This window comes from Scophthalmus maximus, chromosome 10 (assembly GCF_022379125.1).
Source record: "Scophthalmus maximus strain ysfricsl-2021 chromosome 10, ASM2237912v1, whole genome shotgun sequence".
Lineage (NCBI taxonomy): Eukaryota > Metazoa > Chordata > Actinopteri > Pleuronectiformes > Scophthalmidae > Scophthalmus > Scophthalmus maximus.
The window spans coordinates 13,129,277-13,153,638 of record NC_061524.1 but is presented as its reverse complement, the minus strand read 5'-3'; the positions used below and the strand labels follow the sequence as shown (position 1 = coordinate 13,153,638).

Here is a 24,362-nt window from a genome sequence, read left to right as displayed (position 1 = left end):
TGTTAAGGTGACGCAACTGTATCTCAGGCTGTTAATGCTGCAGTCCAACAGACAATTTGTTGTGCCCCTAGTGGTTCCAGGTGGTAATATTGTTCAGTTGCTGTCATAAAGACGCTGCAGTAGCAAGATGTTGGTAACGACGCAGGTACTTTTCCTCAGAGCTCCCGAGGAAGTTGTCAACACCAGTTTGGGGATAACAGATGAGAAGAAGAAGTATGTTCACTAAACCTACTTTGCATTAGTATCATGGCTGACAATGTTTGTTTTATGAATGCCTCCCAAGTCCCACAGCTCTCTCCATGCCCGTCCGACTTTAACTCTTTTTTAAAATGATCTCTTTTTCCCTAACTCTCCTCCCTTGCCACTTTCTACCGATGCTTTTTACCCGGAGAACGCTATTGTCGTCCTTGTTTTGGATATCCAATGAGTGATGCAGTTCTTTAACGCGATCATTTAAGTAATCATTTTTTCCGCAAAAAAACAAACATGCGCCCTGGTTGCCAAGAGAATAACATTCTCAAATCAAGGCTTATATTGCGTTCCATGGTGGAATGCACTTATTGTAAGTCGCTTTGGACAAATATTAGACTGCATATTAGGTTTCAACCTGAATTACTTTAGTGAGTATGAAAGTATCTGATTGAGAGGTGTCAATTTCGTGGAATGGAAAGCTTGTACCTTGTTATGAATCCACTGTTGGTTATGAAAGGCACTCCTTGAGAGCCGATACTGCGGGCCACGCAGTTCTCCAGAGAACACAGAAGTGATACAGATTCTCAGACTGAGAGGGAATAAATACATCAGCTAAATTTACATCACAATGGTGCGTCTCTGCTGAAAAGACTGGAAATGTCTATTTGCTCAAAATGGGTCTTTCTAATATTTGAAATAAAAACTCTCAACACCACCACCGCTCACGGAATATCTTTCACACTCTTTTTATTTAAATAAAAAAAATCCCACTAACAAAAAAAATCTTTCCTTCACTCAGAGCAAAACAAAGAATTATACACATAAGCAATAAAGAGTTATGGAGCCGCCCTAAAGTGAAATGCTCATGTTCTGTGTTCGACCACCTGCTTCATTTGAATCGCCAGTTGTTCTTCAAACCATTTCCTCTTTGTTGGTTTTTTCAGTGTCTGCCATCACACACATTTGGAAAAGTCTGAAAGGGGAGGGTGCATGAAAATCATCCAAACAGTGTTGTAAATGTGTGTGTGTATGTGTGTGTGTGAGTGTGTGTGTGTGCGTGTGTCTGTGTGTGTGTGTGTGTGTGTGCGTGCGTGTGCGTGTGTGTGTGTGTGTGCGCGTGTGTGTATGCATGCGTGTGTCTGTGTGTGTGTGTGTGTGTGTCTGTCTGTCTGTCTGTGTGTGTGTGTGTGTGTGTGTGTGCGTGCGTGTGTGTGCGCGTGTGCAGCCCGGACACCTGTTTCTACCAACCGGGTGTCTTCAACTGCTGGTGTGCCGTTTCAACAAGAAGTGCACCGAGGAGGCTCAGCAACCTCTGCCGTAACCTTCATGTGCTTTTCACTCACTGCACAGGAACAGAGACACAGAGCCAGACACATTTTCAACGTGGGGTTTTGGAGGAGAGGAGAGTTAACAGCCTATAAAACGGGACGGCTGATAAGACCATGTTAAACCAATGCATCTGAACCTGCAGCCTTACACTCACTGTACGTCGAGTGGACGTTGGAGGAGTTGTTGCCTTCCCAATAGCAGGGTAGCCTTGCGACATGGCATTCGCGTGTTCTGACCAAAATAGTATGAGCATGGAGCATGTTGCTGTAAGCACCGGCCTGCCTGCACCGCTGAAAGCTGTCACTTTTATCATGTCACATATCACCTACGCTCCACAAAACAGCCGCACTGTGCTGCATGGGCTACGATGTGACGAGCAGACAGGTGATGGGTCCAGTGTGTGTTTTGTGTTGTTCTGACATTGTCAGATCTTGTAGCCGGCACATGAAGAATAAAGGCGAGCAAAATCCACATGAATGATAAACCTTCTATTCAGACAATTTGACAAGATGACAATGCATGAAACAATTCCAGCACCTGGCTCTGTGAAATGGGTGTTTGTTTTTGGACTCCCCACTGGGTATTTACCCCCCCCCCCCCCCCCCTCTCAGTGCGCTCCTGTTGTTTGCCCAAGTCTCAGCCGGTGCGCCTCAGTAATAATGACAGAGTGGGAGGGCCACTGGGCGCAACTAATAAGGAGCGAGATCCAGCGGGCGATCCCACTCAGACTTTTATTTCGACCAAGTCCTGGAATCCGGAATCGGACTGATCAGCAGACACCACACATGGATTACGCTTCTTTCGCTGCTTTTTTGGGGGGAGTTGTTTTCGCCACATAGAGGAAACTTTCTCCGCGACTGTAAGTACTCGGCCAGCCCAGATTGACGCATCCCAACACATGTGCAGATCGCCTCATCGTGTGAATAAAAGCGCGTAAAAACCCCCACGGGAAATGAATTCGCAACGGGCACCCTTGTGTGTATGTTGTCGCCTGGCATGAAAGTGTGATTTGTTTTTGAAAACATTTTTTTTTTTACGCATGGCTTGATCTCTCCAACTTGTCTGCTGAGTGGGACGCGCGCGCGCTGCCGCCTGGTTCCTGAGCGCGCTCTGCAGCAGTCAACACGCGCAGTTGTAGCATCACTTGTTAACAACAAAGTCCGAAATGAGGCATGATACTGACATAATATGAGCCGGCACCCACAAACCGTCATAATCTCCAAAAAAAAAATATTAATGAAATAAAATGAAACCATCCAGCCAATCACCGGTCGCGCAGAGACACACGCTCCTTTGGATATTGCAAAGAGTTACAGTGAAGTTATTGCCATTGGCCGAAAGTGGATGAGTAGTGGATGATGGAGAGACGGGAGTGTGTTAGTTTGGTGTGTGTGTGTGTGTGTGTGTGTTCCCAGAGGAATTCAATCGATTCAGGTTTTACAGCAGATGGTGCAGCAGCGTTTCTGCACACGCAAATGGTGAATTGGCGGGGGGGGGGGGGGGGGTAAAATACCGTGTGGGTTTTAAAAGAGCCAATTTAACTGAATCCTCAATAATAAGAGTCAAGTCATGTGTAAAGCGGTGGAGTGACTGGCGTGAGAGCTGCGTGCGTCGCATGCATTCGCAGAGAGGATGGTCATGCCTCGCGCCTTCACACAGCCAGGGAACGCGACACCCCTGAAGTGCTTCTTGTCTACGGCCCATGCGTGGTTTGCAGTTGTAAGTGGCATGGCCACTTCACCTCCAAGCGCCATCCATAGTCGGCCTGCACAAAAAAAAAAAAACTTTACGATGCAGCAGCCCTTGCGCGTAACGTGGATTGGAAGTGATGGAAGCGCCAAATTAATTTGGATAAGGAGGCGGCAGTTAAAACAGGAGAGTGAAAATAGTCATTCGGTCACACTTTGTGACACTGTGCGTGTAAATTCACTTTATGGCTGCATTGTGGTGGTTGGAGGTCAAGTTCAGTGCGCAGCTCTGTCTTGGGTTCTTCTACCTCAGTGTGGAAATGTGTGTGTGTGTGTGTGTGTGTGCCAGGAAGGGAGGATTATAGTCTTTGTACGGATTGCATCTGTACTGTCTCAAAGCTGTGAAAAAAAAGCAGTTTCTTCATTATGAGTTATGATTTGCCTCAAGGAGTTAAATGTGTTAAACCGTTGTAAGAGAGAGAAAATAATCACTAACCACATTTATTTAACATGTATGTACATATTACTGTAGACGTGGCGCAGCTGTTTGTTGCTGAGTTCCTTCTTTTTCTCGAAAGTCCTCGAAAGAAAGACCCCCGGATTTGCAGGCAAAGTCATCCAGAAGTTGATCAAAGTGTCTCGATTGAGCAGGAATGTGTCTTAACTTCACTGTATTGACTGTACTTTATAAACAGACTGCCCTGTCCAAAGGAAGACAAAAAAAAAGACATATCCTCATCTTCTTTGCAATGGCACGAGATCAATGCAGGAGATCTGCTTTGGCATGCACAGCCAAAATGCTTGACTCACTTGCAACTGGAGGTTTGCAGGTTTGAGTCGTCCCATGTGGTGTCCTTGACCAATGCGCCGTTGACAGCTTACACGTCCAACACAACAGAGTGTTAATAGAGAGTACTACAGAGACAAAGATCAAGGCTTTGGCATACGAACACACATGGGTGACACACGACAACCCCGGCAGTCGTGCGTTGTAAATAAACTTCTCTGTGACACTCACTGAGGTATAACGATGAATGAAGACGACTTAAACGTGCCAAGTTGATGAATTTAGATCTCAACACCGGGACACAGTAACACCTCCCCACTGTGTCGTCGCGGCCTTGTTGTTGCCCTGATCGAGTGTATGGGCGAAAGCCCCGCAGCTAATTTGTGGCGATGGCATACACAGACGTAATGAATTATCAACTGTCTTGTGTCGAACGAGAGGCGGCTTGGCTCGCTTGGTTATCAGCTGAAATCTTAACATAAACAGAGCTCAGAGTACAGTGATTTAGCTGCGGCACGGACATCTCCATTCATCACCACGCGGCAGGTGTGCATGGAACTAATGGATGAAGGGCTCACGGGTGCATTCTGCATGTTGAGTGACTTGACGTAAATACAATATGAGGCTTTCAGGGAGCCGTGAGTGCAGGGCATGAGAGTGAGGGGCTGTAAAACAGGGGAAATCAGGTAGGATTTACTGTTAAAAATCTAATTTGACAACAACACAACCTGCACTTAATGTTATTTTGTGTATGCTGCCAAGATGGGAAGAGCAGATTTGAAGACAGCAGTGTGAAATATGATGGCAGCCAGATAAAAGAGGAAAGAAACTTTTATTCATCTTGGTTTGCTGACAATCACACAAATGATTGTGTTATTATTATTGTGAGGCACGTGTTTCCTCCATTTGCCCCGTTTCAGTTTTTTTTCTCGAAAAAATGAAGATTTGAACTTAACTGGATTGTAAAATAATAATAAAAACCTCTCTTTGCACCCAGGTTTTCAAGTGGACTTCTTTTGTAGTGTGAGAACCAAGATGTGCTCGCTGAGATGGACAGTTTTCCTCTGGACTTTAAATTCCCTGCCTTGCACTTTTGGAATGGCACTGAGTGAACAGACAGGTTTGTGTTTTTGTTGTCCTCCTCTTTCTGTGATTTGAAACAAAAGGTTAATCTTTTAAGATTAAAGTCTGTCAAAATAAAGCACACATTTTATTAATGAATTATCTCTTGTTGATGTTGCAGCAGGTGACTAAAATGCTTGGTCATCCTTAGATAATAACTTATTGACTTATTTGATTTACATCCCAAATCTGTGTGTAAGTGATACCATATCCATACTCTTATATACTCTAACCTCTTTAGATGTACATGATAATATTAATCTAATACTTTAAACATTTACAATAAACCATATTTCTTCATTCTGTTTCCGAAAACGACAGATTCTTGTGGTTTTAAACCAAAATCAAAACAGCTTTTTCTTTAAATCAAGAGACTATCAGTATTCATGAAGTAGGTGTCCATTTAATTAGGATTTAAGCAGATGTAGTTCTGCCTCTAAATTAAATCTCTGCCAGGCATTTTTTTTTTCAACTTTAAACTGTAGTTTGAAATATTAATGGGGAAAAAACTACTGTGGATTGATCCTCTGCTCCGTTGCGGATTTTTCCGAAAGAGGTTTGATTTTTGAAATGAAAGGAAATGCACCGTGGAAATGAATTCACGATTGCACAAATCATTTTTCCTTGGGATAATAGTCGTTCAAAAACTGGTCTGAAATACAAATGAACATCAATACCCAGCGTTAACGGCTCTCTTGGTGGCTTCCCTCCAGATGGCTCCTGCCCCCTCCTGAGTGTGGAGGAGCACAGGTTTTCTGACGTTTTAGATCGGCCCCTGGAAATCACAGGTATGCAGCGTTTGAACACAGTGGATTTGGGAATATGTCGACGTTGGCCTGCTTAGATTTACAGTACCCGCTCACGTTGTTTCCCTGTCTGCAGGATTCGATCTCACCGAGAAGTTTCTCCTCCGAAAGGGGACGATCACGGAAGAACTGCCATCCTTTCGTTTGGGAAGCAGTCCACTCATTAAGCCAACAAAGTGAGTATAGCTTAACATGCACGTGTGTTTATTTTCCGCATCATTTGGGTTTTGGATGTCGTACTCGGGTTCCTTACATTGTTTGAGGATAACTCAGACAGGCAGCCTGCGTGTCAGCTATGACCCGGCAATTAATCTTCCTATATGCTGCCTCATTAACACCACTCCAGCTTGCTCTTGATATAAGACCATAGCACAATCCCACCATGCTATAAGATGCAGTCATTCATGTGTGGCCAAGGCATTAAACTGCTGTGTTCATTTGGATTAACACTCAGGCTACTGCTGTTCTCCTCCCTCGTGGAAAGGTGCTGAATATGGAGTCCTTCTTGTTTCTTACAGCTCAAATATTTCAACACCATGTGACATTTGTGAAAAATAATAATTGAAATATTACCGCCATTATTGGTCTCTGTTGTGCAGACAGAAATGAGTGGTTTAGGATTGGTTTCCTTGAGATCCAGTGATATTGTAAGAATAAGAAACCCAGTGTGGTGAAAACTAGTTTTCATGAAAGGAGTGACTTGATGCAATCCAGATTTATACTTCCCCGCCTGGGGCAATAATTCCATTTTCCATGGCTAATATGGGGAGGCTGTGAGGTGCACTGTTTGGAATGGAATCATTTGAACAGAATTAATATAGATTGCATTAATTCTAGAAAATCCCATAAGGGCAAAAAGGAGTGAAAAAGGTCTGGGTGCATATAATACGAGAGGAATATTAAGATAACGACATGAATTGAATGTCCTGTTTACTGAAGACCTTTGTTCTCCTGGTCAACCGGTGGGACTGCTGTGTGAAACCACCTTGATTTTGATATGATAAGATATTGGGCATTTGAAATTGATTGGATATTTTGTCAGCTGCATTGAGAATGACCAGTGGCGTATACATAAAACTGTAGTGGCAGGCAAACTTGTGGCTTTGCTGTGATGTTTTGGGGTTTTTAAAAAAAAAACAACAACAAAAGAAATAAATGTATTCTGAGATGTTCATTGTTTTGTGTCCCGGGGGTTGTAACTGTGAAAGATAACACCTTGTCATTCTTCAGGGAGCAGGGGTTATTTTTAGTATTTTTACATGACATGAAACTGTAAACATTTACTGCCACTCTCTCTTTGGCGGGGTGAAAGAATCTTTGAGCCAGGTGATTTGTGATCTCCTCTCCCCTGTTCAGTCAGCCGGCCGAAAATACATTTACCTCAGCCCTTCCCTCCGTCCGGGCCCGTCGTGCAAGAAGATGCCGGCTCTCAATGACACTGCTGACAGTGTCATTGGTTATAGTGGTGAGCCTGCGATCCCTCTCATATCCAATTATCTAAGTACTTTGACAGGTGATACTGCATGTCAGCTGAGGAAGCAAGGCGAGGGCGATTGCACGAAGCAGGAGGCCCCTCTGCCCCTGCCGCCGCCGGTAGAACATTGCTCACTTTGCTCGTATGGTATACGCAAGCGATAGACCCTCGACTCTCTGGATCGGCTCCTTGGCACAAAACATATTACGGCGCGTAGATCAGAGCTGACACACTCGTGGAACATTCGTATGAGCTGACAAATTGCCCCGCGAAAAGCAACTTCTATTCATAATGAGCTTCCATGCAATTTTAAAGCCCGGCGTCGCAATCGCTGTCTGTCTTTCGAGGCATTCGGATGTTTGGCCCTGCCCTCTTCACAACGCATATTAACGTCTGTCTTACCATGTTCATATCGGACTTTATTATATGCGCTACAATAAAAGAAAATGTCTGAATGTCTCCACTGTTTACCTTTTACACATTTTCTTTAAGAGTCATAAGCATCCAAATTATTTCAGGGTTAATTAATCAAGGTTTTGTCGTATGTGCTTCTTAATCGTATGTTTACAAATATAATTTCTAACCACATACTGTTTGTTTGTGGTAACTTATTTGTACTTTGTATTTGTGTTCGAAAGTCAAAGTAGTGTTTTTTTTCTTCTTCTCGTCAAAAGATGCACATTTTGTTAAAACAATTCCATGTTGCTCAAGGTAATCTGAAGTCATTTTAGGGCATGGTGGCAGATCAAAGTTACCTCTCCATTGGGCATGTGTGTACGGAGGAGCACTTATTCACGCTGGAACGATGATGACAGCCGCAGTCTTACAGACCTCAGCTGCACACATTCACACTCATTCTCATAAAGTCTCCTTCTGCCAGATCACAGGCGTGCGTTTGAATTTGGCCCGATCCGCAGCGGCCTCCTATCTACGCTGGCAGGCGCCGCTTCTCCACGTTTCAACAGGAGAGAGGAGTCGTGCTGAGAGGAAGTTATAGTCCTTTGCTGGGGTGAATGATGCGTTAAGCGTAGGAACGGGCTGAGCCCGCTTTGATCTGTCGGAGGATTGAGTGTCAGTGATAGGGACGTGAGCCAACTAGGCTCACATTTGAGGTGTGATTGTTTCAGCAATGGCAATCCGATTCCTCTGACTCATTTGAACGAATCCTCCAGGATAGGATTTCTCTCAAGTCGCCAGGACACTAAAGCCGCTTCCGGGGGATTCTCTACCAGACCAGCAGTGTTGCTGTGACGTTCTGTCAAACCACTGTCTCTGATTATACAAGGCGTGGGTTCAGCCAAGCAAATATGGCCGGTGCAAAGACTTGTTCCAAGACTGGTGATAGTTTCCAGACAGCAAATGGTAAGAACTCTTCTGGCAGCCATGGGGATGCTCCGTGACCTTTTGTGCTCCTCCTGATTATTGTTATGGATGTGCACTGTTTTCCAAAATGCAGTGCCAATGCACAATTAACTGTAATTTTCGCTTGGAACCGAGCCCTGCGATTTCACATCGTAGAACCCAACCCTATATGAACAGCACACAACGAAACATTGTCATTGAACGTAATCCAGGAGATGGTTATGCTTCTCCAAGAACATATTTGCCAATGCAAATTAGTAATATATATATATATGAAAGGAACTTGGAAGAGACCGGGTTGGCTGTATTTTGTAGATGTTGGTTTGGCGCTGAAGGACGGGAGCACAGAAAATGAATGCACATTCTTTTCATTCACTCGTTAATCGCTTTCTTAAACATGCACAGTAGTGTATCGCCAAAGAATTAGAAAGAAACGCTGTACAAACCAGCCGACGCTGAGCTCCATGGTCTAGCCATTTAGATGCAGATGGCAATCAACGCGAGGTCGAGAACTTTAACCCTTTGGGCTCTCGGAGATCAAGAGCGCTGACAGACCGTGTTTTGAAACAAGAGCAGTCTTAGCTGGGGACTTTGTCAAGGAGGGTGTGAACCTCAGAGCCCACAAAGAAAAAAAAAAGAGTCAGTCCGTTCTTAAATTCATTAAGTTCCATAAGTTGCAGGGCGTTACGCAAACTCCGGCATTTAGCTTCTATGCTATTCTCTGCCGCGCTTATAATAATGTGTAATACATTGGGTACGAGCAGTTACTATATGCGCGGCATGGAAATGTTCTGTCAGGAATTTATTTCATGAATCCTCATTTTTATAAATTGCCTTGCCACTTTTCATATTGAACTGCGGCTGAAATAGTCCTTTAGCCCTTGGGCAACAAATAACCTTCCCAGGCGCCGACCTCTCACTGGAGCATTTGATTTTTTCGGGGAGCTCTAACTCGGCGTATTTATCATTTCAGTCATGTACCATTTACACCAAAATCTCAAAGCATTGGAGGGACACAGTAGAAGAGGGTATGAAGCTCTGAGAGAATAGGAGATGATATATTGGAGTGAAAACTAATTTCCAACCTGTCTGAGGAAACTCTCCCCCCCACCCCCCTCCCCCCCAGCTGTGCCCTGGCTTCTCAATGACCTTATCGTTGCATTATTATTTTTGCTGATATTGATTTATTATGTTTATGCTCTTCCACTTTTGACTGTTACTCTGAGCCCAGAGTAAGGGTTAGGGTTAGAATATATATATATATATATATATCTTTATTTTTATTTTTTTAGACAGTGTATTAAATAGGAAGGGAGTGCAGGTGTTGGCTGAGAGATGAGTTAGGGAATAAACTGTAATTCATTCTAGAGTGGTTGTATACTTTGAAATATATGTGGTTTCTCCTCCATATGGCCTATTTTTTTCTGCATATATTGCCTCCGCTGAAATACATTTTCAACTGTGAACACAGAGTTGTTGTACTCTGCAGAGCAGCTGAGGTCGTACACATAAACCTACAATGACATTGCACTATAGACGTCTACAGTATAACCCTTTGACGGTAGCACATGGTATCTCAGGGAGGTAAAAGATTGGCTTCCTTGACTTTGGATCAATTTCTATCCGTTTTCATTATCTGAATGACGGGGAGCCCGTATAAAATTCATCAAGCTAAATGGAATCAAGTTTGTCGGGTATATTTATGTGAATGTCTCCTCTGCGGGAGGGGATATTGAAATGTTTTATCGATCATTGAGGCTGATTGGCTGGCTTCATCGTTGAGCCCCTGGAAGCTTTAAAATAGCGGCATTCAATATCGAGACATGACACTTGACACTATTGCCTTTAGACAATTTGTTGATATTTTAATAATATATTTAATATAATATATGAAAATCTTACCGTGTAACATTATCTTTGTTTAGATTCGTATTTCCGAATGGCCTTTCAAGTGAATACTCCCTTGTCGCCATCTTCCGGGTAAGAAGAACGACAAAAAAGGACCGCTGGTACCTTTGGCAGATTTTCGACCAGTCGGGAGGCAGTCAGGTGGGCCCCACTGTATTTCCTCATGTCACATATCAGTGTCAGTGTCTGCACATATGCTAGAATATGATGGGATGGATGTTTCGTCGCACTTTTGCTCCTCAGGTGTCCGTCGTTGTTGATGGTGGCAAGAAGGTGGTGGAGTTTTCCTTCCAGGGCCTGCTCAAGAACACCCCGCGCTACACGTTCAAAAGCCGCGACCTACTCGCCCTTTTTGATCGCCAGTGGCACAAGCTGAGCATTTCTGTACAGAGCAACATAGTGTCCATTTACATCGACTGTAAGCTGATAGAAAGGAGACTGACCGATGAGAAGGACAGCATTGACCCCACTGGGCGAACTCTCATCACTACGCGAGTGGAGGACGGACGGCCTGTCGATGTAAGTCCTTCGCTGACTTTGCCCAAACATTTTTTGTTGTTGTTTGTTCTTAGCTAAATCTATTTTTCATTTCGGGATTTACCCATCTTCAGTTCATGTCAGTAGTTAACTTTATGATTATATTACGTTTGGGGAAATGTATTCCCAATGCTTTTCAAATGGTATTTCAAACGTGCTTCAGGCATGTTTTCTTAATCTGTGTAAATCCTGCATTGTGACATGTGTATGTGTTACACTCATCCTCATAGGTGCCTCAAAGTGCTAAAAAAAACATTGGGTCAGCTATGCCATTTGGTTACCCAATACTTCTGAGTAGAACTTGGCTTAAGTCACATTAACAGCTGACTCCACATGATTTGTGTCAGCACACCAGGAACAAACGATAGGGTGCAAGTCTGAAGCAGTCATTCAGATAGAAGATGGGGCCTTGTCAGGCCTGTGAACTCCACTGTATGTTTGAGGTTTAGGCGTGATGCTTTGCAGGCAAAGGGAGCTTTAGGATGATGTCAAGTTATAACTGCTGATAATTGAACAAGCTGTGCTGTGTTAGCCACTGAAGTGCAGAGCGTCTGTCTGTTAAAAGTCTTGTAATGAGAGCTCTTTCCCACAGATTGAACTGAGACAATTTCTAATCTACTGTGACCCGTATATGGCTGAGATGGAAAATTGCTGTGAGCTACTGGAACCAAAGGTAAAAAAAATAAATAAAGTGGAAATGTCTACAGTTCAGTACTAACACCTGCTGTCTATTGTCAATGAAATGACAAAATTTAACGAGTAGCAAGAGTTCATGACATTTATGACTTTTATGTTTTCCTGTCCGTTATATTTCATATTTCAACGCTTTTTCATCACTAATGAGAAGATATATTATGTAAGCCTTCACATTTGAGTCAGAAACCTGTAATTTGACAATTCAGTGAGTTCACTGATTTAAGCACATTCACCAATGTCAGAGTCTCCCGCTGTAGAAGACTGAACTTTAACCAATGCAGTGGGATCAGACGACGGAAGCATAACAAGGCTTTTGTCTCGTCCTTGTGGGTACGTGTCCCCAGCTAGAAACTTAATAATAGAGATCTTCCATCACCTTATAATCAATAAGGGCTAATGGAGCTGTGATTCCAAATGGACAGATGACCTTTGACCCCTCACCACGATGTGTCTTTATAAGCATGCTGTCACATGAGTGTAAGGTTACTCCTGGGGAATAATCACAGCCACGCGGGGGACCTATCACTGTTAGCCTCTTTCTACAGCAAAGTTTACATTTTATATTTGTTCTTTGCGGCATGACATACTTGAAATTAATGCCGCCGAAAACCCGGGTTGCGTAAGGTCAAGTGTGCTGCATTAAAGTGGATTTTTTTTTTTTGCCACTGAGCCAACATGACAAAGGGCGGTGTCTGAGCAGTGAAATCTCTGTATTGATCCAGTGCGAAGCCAAGACGACATTTAATGGGACGTCCCCTCCCCCGGTCACCGAGATGCTGTCTCAGCCGGGCCCGCAGTCAATTGACAGATGCCACTGTCCGACTGAAAAGGTACAATCAATTCCACCCAACAAGGGCCACTAATTGAATAAGTGTAATGTCTGTTGTAAGTGAAACGGCACCGATTTACGCGCGCCATTATTGGCACTAAACAGCCATTTAAAGGACATTTATACCAAAAGGTATTTTCCTTGGTTGCCAACCAAAGGCAGTTTAGCCATAATCTTTCAGAAAGCAGGTACGAAAGCTGTCCAAGCCTGGTGAGTCCGTATAATCTGCTATAAATGTATGAAAATGCAAAAGGATTATTTTAAGTGCAGAAATTATGGTCATATGAAAGTGGAAAATGAGTTCCAGGTCCACACCCACCACTTTATGTTTTTAATAGTAAAACATTTAGAAACAGAATCAGCTTTTCATGGACCAATTAACATGTTGGGTTTGTAGATTCAAGGAAATATTTTTACTTCTATACAGATATAGTTAACTTCTATGACTAGACATAGATTTTAGATATAAAGTGAGGCACAAATAATAAAGAATTTACATTTTCAAGTAGCACTTTGTGTGCTACTCTGTGAGAGCTTCATTTCTAAGGTAAATGTACCTCCTCCCTTACCTGTTTTGCTTTAGTCCTGTTTTTCATTCTACTTCATTAAGTATGACAGGATTTATGTCTGAAATGTTTTAATCCTACTAATGTATGTGCACAGGGAGATGCTGGTCTAGGTGGACTGCCGGGACAAAAAGGGGATAAAGGGGACACGGTATGGACAGCATTTTTTTTTTATGAACAATGTTATATGCACAGGTTTGTTTCTTAATATTTATTTAAAATGAATCATGCAGGCGTTTAAGGAATGTTGGAGGTGCAATATTTTCCACTGCAGACTACACGTTAGTAGGTGGGTAGCATCCCATTTAACATCCTCAATTCACAAAGTCACACATAATGCAGAAAATGTATTTAATCATTAAGAGTATTACCATCGGGGCCACCTTGTTGTAAATAACTGCTGCAGTGGGTTTTCTCTGTGGACAGTGCGACCGGCTTTGGAGGACAGTCACAAGGTCTAAATGTCAAGGAACGCAGCAAGTCCCCTGTGGGACAAATTTACACTTTGTCACAAATTCATTGTCAGAGGAAAAGAAATATGCGGCGCCGTCACCAGGCGAATGTCTGCGCTGTGGTGTCTGACAAAGTTTCATGTTCTGAAGTCAAGGTCCTTCAGAGACTCTGCCACGCAATTATCTTCGTCAGGTGATGCGAACTGGGGAAAGCATTCGTTTGCTCAGTCACTAGACAAACAGGTGTGGGAAAATAGAAGGATCATTTTCTACGTGACAGCTCAGTAGACAGGTGGAATTGTAAACGGTGAAGGTCCAGTCACTGGAAATTGTGGGTGTTGTGTCTGTTGGAAGACAACAAAAACACAACACAAATAGAGGTTGGAGTACAACCCTCCCTCTTTTAGCTCTCTGCGCAAGGTCAAAAACAGAAACCGAGGGAGAACACGTTCGACTATGTATAGAATTCATAGGGATGAACAGGTGGTGGTACTGTACAGTATGCGCGATGAGACCAAATGGCTTCTCATTCCTAGAAGGTGTACAACTATATCATCATATTTTTCTTCTTTTTTAAAACTTTCTACATTGTGAGTTGTTGTTCCTGTTAAATTGTGTTTAATTCTGTAAAGAGCAGCTGTGCCACTATTCTGGATGCTAAAGTTTGGCGTGACATTTTGGGTGACAGTTTTCTCCATGTTGTTTCTTCACTTACTCCTGCATATTTGAACACTTAGACTCTGGATTGACCATAGGGGTTAAATGCGAGAGTGAATGGTTGTTTGTCTCTGTATGGTGGGCCTGTGATGGGCTGTCTAGCGTGTACCCCGCCTCTCGCCCGATGTCAGCTTTGATTGACTCCAGCCCCCCTGCGACCTGGAGAAAGTGTTGTGTGTGTGTGTGTGTGTGTGTGTGTGTGTGTGTGTGTGTGTGTGTGTGTGTGTGTGTGTGTGTGTGTGTGTGTGTGTGTGTGTGTGTGTGTGTGTGTGTGTGTGTGTGTGTGTGTGTGTGTGTGTGTGTGTGTGTGTGTGTGTGTGTGTGTGTGCTTTTTTGCGTGCGCGCGTGCGTGTGGCAACACATTCAATTTGTTAATGTATTATGATTGGCCTCTGATGATTCTTAATTGACCTGGCAGGGATCAACTCTCAAGCTGTTATGTGTTCGTTTGTGTGTTTGCTGGTGATTGATTGCTTGCGCCTACTTGATATGACTTCATTCAGGGAATGGGAATGCATCATCGCATTTCTCAAAAGGGCATTATATACTTCATAGTCATTGTTTTCAGTGTCTTAAACTTTTGCAAATAGCAATAGAGCTACCTGAGCTACATCGCTGTACGGCTCAGCTTTAAGTGGTGACCTGACGCCTGAGCCTTAGTACACATCTTGTTATCCGACAAGACCACCTGTGTGCAAGAAAAAGCATGATCAAAGTGTACCTATTATATTACTATGCTTTTACAATACTCAATACTACTTAATAATTCAAATATACTATTCAGGGGCACTGCAGGCCATACCATTTTCCGCTATTATTTTTTTCTAAGGGGCATGTCTGGTGCTCCGAATCAGCGGCTCGCGCTGTTAAAACCTGAAATCTAATTTCAGCAAATCAATACTTGGCACCATTTGTTTACTTACTGAGCAACAAAATTCATAACAAATCCTATTATGGGCCAGAACACTAAATCAATGAAGTACACACACACAAGAATATAAGCTCTCAATGGTGGCAAACTGGCATGATCAGGTGACATCACCTCACTTTATGTGCACCACATAGTATATACAAACTATATAAATACATACATTCATATACCATTATAATAAAAAAATATTTTACTGATATTTCTGTTGACAGATATTACTGTTACTGATGTCATGTGGTATGAATAATATGAACCTGTACTTACACTACACAAACCTATACCATTCCTTTACTTGACTGAGGTTGTAGCAGAGAGTCATTTGCATCTGAATTTATTAGGTTTTCATGCTTTTTCTTCCTGAATTTTAAGTAGACATGACCGTTCAAGTACTCCGTGTGATTTCTGGTGCACATTTCTGAGTTATTCCATCCCCTGTGGTCTTCCCTCCTTGAGTCTTAAGAGTTTTATCATCTTGATTTCAACCTCATTTTCCTCCTAATCCTCTTGTTCGTCTCCTTTATCCCCTCATGCAGTACATGCATCGTGTAATGACTTGTTGAGTCTACAGCGCACCAGTGTTGTCACAATATCAAAATAAGGACTTTGACATGATACACGCACCTAAATATCTCAATTCCAATACTGAAAGGGTAAGGGCAACGGAATAATTGAACACAGAGGAGAGGGTTGGAGCATCTTCACCATGAAATGCCAGACCAACAGTTAAAGTCATTTTCATGCTCAATAAAATTGTAGTTTATGCACTGTTAAGTGTTTTCTAGCTTTTGTTTTGACAGTGCATTTGTACAAATGAATAATTCACAACGTGGATGATTAGAATATTGTTCACAAACAACAACAAGGTCACAGAGTCATTGAAGCTTTTGCATGGTGCACGTTAACCTGGTGTGCCCTACACTTGAGTTTCCTTCGTCTAATTAAGTTTATTTGATATTTTCGACCACATTTCACTTCATAAACAGCAATTACATATGCATAGTGCACCACCGAGGTGGAGATCTGCTAAAAAGTAAGTACATGTCATGTTATCATTACCGGAGTATCAGTTGATCACCTATGAACTGACGTTGTTGATCTGCATACTGATTATTATGCAGCTTATGGTAAAGTTAACGTTTGCATATAGATTTGTTTCCTTCATCGATGGCGAGAAAGAAAAAAGCAGAAAAATGGATAATTGTCATTGCATCTAATTTGTCTGTGTAGGTTTTATTAAAGTATATTTTGCCGACGGGCTTTGTTGTCTGTCGCTGTCGGCTGTGTATGCAAATGGTTTCCACATTTGCACATTTACTTTTTGCGTCTGTCCTGTCAACAAGCCATGGACGGTAAGCGAGAACATTTGTAGCCATGAAAGCTACACCACTACAGAGCACTGCAACAGTTTGGCACTGCATGCAAGGTTGAGACATTTTCGGAGCGGAGAAAAGGCACAAGGAGGTTACATCTCGACTCAAGAACTGTCAGACGGGGAGACATTAGTTTCAAATAGTGAGTCAAATCAATACTTTTACTGGCACGGTAGTTTAAATGCCACTCCGGCAATTAGACCGTGGTGCTGTGAATGGATTATTTGAATGAGTCAACACAAACTACCCTCACTGTGTTTTGAGAGACTAAACAGTTTTGGTGAGACATTATTTTACCAATGTATAACTAGAGATAAATCACCTTGACAAATCACTTCACAATTTCAGTGAAGTGAACAACTGAAACATATCTTCACACCGAGCACGAGAAGAACGGCAGATACTTGACGTCGTCAAAATGTCAGGAACCATTGATTCAAAATATTTTGCGCTTGCTTGACGGTTTTGCAGATGTCCATGTGTCGCTACCACCGAGAGAGAATCTGTAGAAAAACGTCATCTGTGCAATATATCAGGGAAATGTCAGGCCTTGACAGTCAGTTCTTTTATTTACACTGACCTTGTTGCACATTACTCTGTCTGGTGAATCTGGAAGCAGTAAAGAATATTTAATTCATATTGATCCCTAAATCCCAGGGGGGGGTTCCAGACACTATCAAATATCACTGCACTCTCTTAGATTTACAACGCAATGCATTTGAGGGAGGTTACAAAGTCGGGCGCAAATACTGTCAATAAGGTAAGCTCACGAGAATTTCAATTTACTGACAAGAGGATCTCCTTTTGTACAAGATCAGAAAATAAATAATCAGAGTATGCTTATTAACAATTTAGCTTGACTTTGTAGAGATTAATCAAAGACATCGGGGCAATTTGGAGCATTAAAACGGCCTTAATGAGCCGCGGGCCAATCATTTTGACCTACACACAGAGCGCTCCTTGGGAAAGTGTGCGGGGATTACTTTGGCTGTATTACTCCGACTGGAAGTAATATTCTCCATTACAGTCGGAGTTTGATGGAGGATTCTAAGGCACTGCAAAGGGGATTAAACTGCTCTGATTAATCCAGAATCCCTCAGGAAATTAAACAGATAAGTAGTGGGTTATAAGAATGCAGCTTACTTGAAAGGAAATCCATTTTATATGGCCTTGCACATAAACCCTGGTATAAGATTTGCAGCTCCTGCATGTACATGCAAAATAAAATCAAATAAAATGTAAAAAAAAAACAAAAGAAAAACACCAGCATAGTGGTGAAATTAAAACGTATTCCACTTCTGCAATACCCTTAATTTAGTTTTGCACCATCCACTAGCTCTCTTTCCCTTATGGGCGGGTGTTTTCAATTAGAGAGCTCGAATTCAATTTATGTCCATTCTCACCTTCAAAGTGAATATCACCAGGAATTTTATTCTATGCAGTTTATTATTGGACCGACGCTAAATTTTGATGAGCTTTCCAAACCTGCCACTGTTCTGCGTTGTTTAAATGTTATGAGCTGTTCATTGATGGGTTTTGTCTCAGCGTTTGAATAGAAAAGTTTAATTGAAGACTGAATTGAAAGGACTGTGAAATGAGCATCATGCTACGTGCTTAATATATGTGGTCAGTTATTTACTTAACTGAAGGAGTGTGTTTTTATGGATCAGGTGCTGAGACTGTGCGTGTTGTTTATAAAGACGGGTAGAGAGTAATGTGTTAATTAATAAACCACAGTATAGAGATGGCATCGCACTTATTAGGCGTGGACACATTTTGTTGTTCTTCCATCAGGCATATTGAACAAACAGGGCTTGTAATGGAGACGCAACCAGGAATGAGCATCGTTTTAATTAGTTCGCAGCAACTTCTGTGTAAGCTTAATGTGTCGAGAGACTGTCTGCCTCCGTCTTTACGCTCTGTTCCTTTTCTTTTTACGTTCACTTTTCCGCTGCGCTGTGCAAAATTGTACCTGGCAAAAAAAAAGGCTTTTCTTCCTTTCTTGCCCCGTCCTACCCTGTCCTCATTTTTTTTTTTTTTGATGACAATTATCAAATCTATACAATGACCCTAGACAAGGTTCTGATTCATGCTTTCCAGTTGTCGGGAAATAGTATCCCGAGCCGCAGCTGCTGTCAGCAGCAACGTATGGAGCCAGCTGTAGGAGTGTGGTCGCTGATGAAATGACTAGCCTTCATTATGAGCCTGCTCACTAATGTGTGAACGAGAGACCTGTCGCTAATTGTTCAGTGTGTTGTTTTCTGTCGCAGGGGGACGCGGGGGAAGTCGGGCCTACAGGAAACCCAGGATATAAGGTAGGAGACTCGCCAATTACACAAGCTGAAATCCTTAAATACCCTCAGTGCGGTTTTGCGCTTGAAATTGCAATGGACATGGATCCACTTAGAAAATGTGCTTTTTTTCCTTTAATAATATTCGTTTCAGTTTCAAAACGATTTTGATAAATTGCATGTTTTTCAGATAGAGTGAATAGCAGGTTGTTCCCCCCCTTCCGTTTAGTGATTGGTGGAGTCTGTCACTGCCCTCTCTGACATGATTTTCTAACATCACTGGATTAAATCACTGGCTAGCTTTGTGTCGACCCCCTCAAACCATCACAGCCAAAAAAAAAAAAAAAAAAAAAGGCAAACATCAAATGAAACTCACAAATGGGCGCCTGGTTGCTCAGGGGGAGGGTTGTACCGCTGCAGGGACCGAGTTTGTTCCCGAGCAATGCTTTCCTCTGGCTTGGCCCGGCGCCCCATTGGACACAGTTGGCAGTCTTCCTGGGTAGGGAGCCAGAAATGGATCATGTCCTTGTCGCTGTAATGGCAACTTGTACGGGATGGTCTGGCTGTCCGTGTGGAGGGGGGTTGGGATCCTAGGGAGAACCTGAGTGTCTGCAGCTATGCCCTCACGGTGTATCTCTTCGCGGGTGGGTGTAAAACAAATGACTTGCATAACTTTATGTGTATTTGAGGAAAAATGCTACTATCTGTGGCATCCTCCAGCGAGTATGGAATTCTACAGTGTAAAACTTTAGCAGAGTTGGACAATTGAATTATGAGAACAAGACAAGGTGCTTTTTTTGGGAACACATTTCTGCTGGTACATTACTGAAAAGCTGAAATCCCCAGATTGCGTATGCTCTCAATGAAGTAACGTTTTCCCAGAATTACTATTTTGTTGCTTTCTGACTGTGTTCTTTGATACTGTCGTCAGTCGGATTCTTGACCATCAACTGTGTGATCTTGGATGCCTGCATTGACCTGTTTCTAGTGAGGCGGACTGCTGCGATGCCAGTATGTGGGTGTAGGTCCATCGTCTTAACGTGAGGATGTCCTGTTGTGTTTTAACATGGTGGATTGCCTGGAGGGAGGATTATGAGTCTACTATCAGAGAGGTGAAGAAAAAACAACCATATCCAACAGATATTCAATTGCATTTCCAAGTGATAAATTGGACTGTAGATTGTCGTGGATCAGCGGCTTATATGGCCCTTCCTGTGTGGCTTAATCCCGAGCCTTTACCCACTGCAGATGTAATGCCCACTGTGGGTTTGACATATTTGCCCATGAACCTTGATGCATGGAATACGGAACAACACTTAATGGCAACAGCTCTCTCCCCCTTTGCCTCTCTGAGATGCGGTTCAGGAGCCCGGTGAAGCTCTTTCGTTACACAAAAGAAAAGTCCACGCCAAGAGCAGTGGCAGCAGTATTGATATGATGCTCGTGCACATCGCAGTATTTTTTATACATAAGCTCAACTCCTCCTCCTCCTCCTCCTCCTCCTCCTCCTCAACATAGCTTCAGAGATAATTCATGAAACCTGTTAGCTGTGCAGATCACAGCATGGTTTGTTTCGTTCTGAAAGTGTGTCTTTTCCACTAGTTTTTTTTTTTTTTTTTTTACACATCCAGACACATGGAGACATGTTCTGTGCACATTGAACAAGGCACTTGACGCTGAAATGGACAAACCCAAGGCACCCGCTTCTTCCAGGCTCTTTTGGTAGCCCGATGCAGCTGTCGATATTCCAGGAGTTACGATATGCTCGACCTTGGACTCTGCACTGTGGGAGTTTACATGAGTTTCACGGGCCAGCTGAGGTCATGAAACTGTATAGGTTACACTCTGATAACAGAGCCAACAAGTTCCAAGACGTCTCGCACATTACTGGCAGAGTGCGCGGAAAGTATCGGGCTGGGTAGCTGGAGAGGAGTCAGTGATCAGTGGAAGATGTTTGAGGAAATAAGCCTTAAGAGGTTATTTCTTGTTGGAATAAGCCTCCAACAGCTTATTCCCGACTACATATAATCTTACGCATGCTATTGACTTTGCCGGAGCTGAAATGATGCAGTGAGCTCGCGAGGCAAACAACATTGCAGAGGATGTATCTGATTCCCCGGTATGGTTTTGTATCTGTATCACTCACGATGCAAAAGAGTGGTTCTCTGCTCAGTGAGTGAGTTTTTGAGTTTGAGATTTAATGTTATTGTACCAATGAGGTCAGGACACGAAGTTCTGGATACTCTCACCCCCTTAAGCACAGTTTTACTTACAGAGATAGTTGCATTCTTTTTTTTTTAACTGCCCACATGGCCCATGGTGTAGTTTATGGGGGACACATGGTTGCCCGGGTTTGTAATTGTTTGAGTGTTGACAATTCTTGTAAGCACAATAACTCAAGAACAAAACATGATATTAATGTCTTAACAACACCGCACAGTCCATCTGTGCAGTGATGGGATTATTGGCTAAAGAGTTATTGACCATAAATGAAACTGCTTTAAGTGCTTAATGGTTTAAATTGGTTTCTATAGATGCAGGAGTTATGCAGACATTTACCAGACATATCTGTATGTTAATCCCTCTATTGCATTGTGTTTCCATACTGTACAGTATGGAACAGTATGGAAACAAATACTTAATCGCAATTTTACTGAGAGACAGTAATAAATAATCCATGTTTGACTGTTTAGTTTTGAAAAAGATGGTCTTTTATTCATGACCATGAAATCCTGTTTGCATTTCCTTTTGCATGGCCATGTGAAACTGGGCCGGTCACGACCTGAAAGTTCAGGAAATTGACTAACTGTCCAATAATTAGGCAAAATTATTTCAGGGGAAGAGTTGAAAGACTCTCTGTGGTAAGTTAACGTTTAACTTTCAGCAACAAAAGTAGTTAAGACTTGATAAGTTTTTGTAAATCTGTGAAATTAATTCGTTGCCACATGGCAACTTCATGCGAATATGGAAGTGACCTTTGTGCACCTATTGGCCTCCTCCTGACTTACATAGCACAAAGCTACTCTGAGACCGTTTACAACTTTGGATCACATTTACAATGGGAAAAAACATTATTCTTATGCAGTTTATGTATATATTTTTTAATGTCTGACATTTTGTAGCTGTGGATGTCCCCTATATAAGTGATTGTAAGTAATAAGAGCACATCAAACATATTTTTTGCGTGTTTACTGTTAGTTATATTTCATGCACTAGAGCGCTAACAGGGAAGTGGAATTAAAGATTTTTCCCCAAATTGTTTATAGCCGCTGGGTGTAAAAAAGTGGAGAAAGAAGATTAAAGCATGAACTTTTCAAGGGTCCTCTCTGTGCTTTTAAACTTTCAATCTTGTCATTGCAGGGAGAACCTGGATCAGAAGGGCAAAAGGGAATCGATGGGGAGAAGGTAAGTACTACTCTCTCCAGCAGACATATATTCCATACATAGCACATCAGCCAGATCTAGTTTCGTCAGGGAATCAATTCTTATAGGCTTTTCATTTTCTGTGTGATGCCCCGGGGCTGTGAAGCACATTTTTCCGTGTGGCTGTTTCCAGGGGCCTGTCATATCTGAAGTGGATCTAAGTGTGTTCTAGGCCACAGTGTCCTTCTGCAGTGGAATTAATTGATATGTATGCTACCATAGACCCGGCATACTAATGGACTAAACTCATTTTAAAAATTACTGCGAGTCCCTTCCATGTCATTTCAGGTTAAACTTTATTGCATGCTCTCAAATCAGGCTGCAGTGATGGACCTAATGTATTCATATACAGTAAACCACGGCAGGAAGCAAATAACATATTGTTCTTCTTTGACCAAATGCAAATGTATTAGACAGGATTCCCACAGGTCCTTGGAATCCATGAAAGTTTTTTTGAATTTGACTTATTTTGGTGTTTTGTTTTTTTAGTTTTTTTACTTAACATTAGTTAGAACTCATGCCTCTGCCTGCATGTGTCTGCTGCACTCTTTGGCTCCTCAACTCATAAATAAGTCCATGTCTTCTTTGCTCAACTTATACCGAGCTGTGTCAGAGAGATCGCTGATAAGCATTCACGCTCGGTCAGTCGGCGACATTTACGCTTATAGGGCCGGCCCCCGCTGTTGCGGTCCAGCCAAAAATCCTATAGTGTTATAACATTAATGAACCTTCCTCCGTGTCCCAAACTACGCCGCGTCGGGTCCTTGAATTTGAGGGGTATCGGGCCAGGAAAGTCGTTGAAAAGACCTTGAATTTGAATGTTTTAGAAGGTGTGGGAACCCCGGTTAGACATTAATTAAGATTCTGCTGGGACCTCGGTGAAGCTGTTTCAGTCGCAGGCAACATTCCTTTAGAGTAGTAGTTAAATAAAAAAAAAAAAGGCTGCTTTATGTTGTACAGCATTTGTTTGCCCACAATGGCAAAATCTCAGTGGATGGTAGCTGTGCAGATGGTCAGTTTAAAGTGGCTCAATAAAGGGACTTTCTTTTCATCACCGTCTCCCCCTTGGGTAGACAAACAGCTGCCACAGAAATCAGCCTCCCTGCAGGCCGCGGCCCTGCACTCTGCCCTCGCAGTTACTCGGAGCGAAATCAGAAAAGAAAAAAACAGCGATAAACATAAGTATATCAAGCCCCAAAGGTTATTGAGGGGTACCAGGTAGATAGTAACTCACGAATGTACTCACAGTGGGACATTATTATATGAACTGTTGATCTAACTATTATTTAAATAAACTGGGATACATTGAATAGTTGTTAAGATATGGTAGAATAAAACATTCCGTAGGAATGGAGTCAGTCTTTTGTTTAGCGCTGTCTAATTTATTAAAGGGACTGGAGGGGGGGAAAAACAAAACCTTTATATCATAATGGTTTAAGTGCAGTTTTCTGCCACCCTCAAATTATTCATTTGATGCCCTCCAACAGTTCAGATTAAATGTTGTGTTTTTCATCAGTGTTTTAGACAGCTGCTATGCAGTGATGTATGAAAATGTAATTTAAGTTTTTTTTATGCCCCTGCTCCTGCGACAGCCATGGCATTATGTTTTCAGGTTGTACGTCTGTCTCATTCTTGTGAATGCGATTTTTTCAGAAAGTATTCCTTTGGAGAAAAAAACTAAAATGGTACAAATGTTCAGTTGTATTTAAAAAAAAAAAAATATATAAAACACTATTGGTAGGTCATTGGTTTGTCCCAACCACTGTGGCACTCATTGTTCCATGGTAGGTTGCTATTGGCAACTTGGAACAGCCAGTTGATGTCATATAGATTTGCATATGAATGACTCAATCAAGTTTATTTAATTTGGAGTGAGAATGAG

The 24,362-nt window shown here is 42.3% G+C and overlaps 1 protein-coding gene across 6 annotated transcripts in view; it reads left to right on the top strand.

The window, feature by feature from the left end:
* The first annotated feature begins 2,178 nt into the window (after positions 1-2,178).
* The window catches only part of LOC118283990 (collagen alpha-1(XIX) chain), a 93,551-nt gene continuing 71,367 nt past the window's right edge, over positions 2,179-24,362 (top strand). For 5 of the 6 annotated variants that reach the window (XM_047334812.1, XM_047334811.1, XM_047334810.1 and 2 more), the window contains exons 1-11: positions 2,181-2,380; positions 4,994-5,116; positions 5,832-5,906; positions 6,001-6,100; positions 10,686-10,809; positions 10,912-11,187; positions 11,798-11,878; positions 12,624-12,731; positions 13,394-13,447; positions 19,037-19,081; positions 22,418-22,462. In XM_047334812.1, the coding sequence (XP_047190768.1) occupies positions 5,032-5,116; positions 5,832-5,906; positions 6,001-6,100; positions 10,686-10,809; positions 10,912-11,187; positions 11,798-11,878; positions 12,624-12,731; positions 13,394-13,447; positions 19,037-19,081; positions 22,418-22,462 (993 nt within the window). In that variant the 5' untranslated portion in view covers positions 2,181-2,380; positions 4,994-5,031. Of the gene's footprint in view, positions 2,381-4,993; positions 5,117-5,831; positions 5,907-6,000; positions 6,101-10,685; positions 10,810-10,911; positions 11,188-11,797; positions 11,879-12,623; positions 12,732-13,393; positions 13,448-19,036; positions 19,082-22,417; positions 22,463-24,362 lie in introns of all 6 variants that reach the window. The other variant, XM_047334813.1, reaches the window with a different exon arrangement.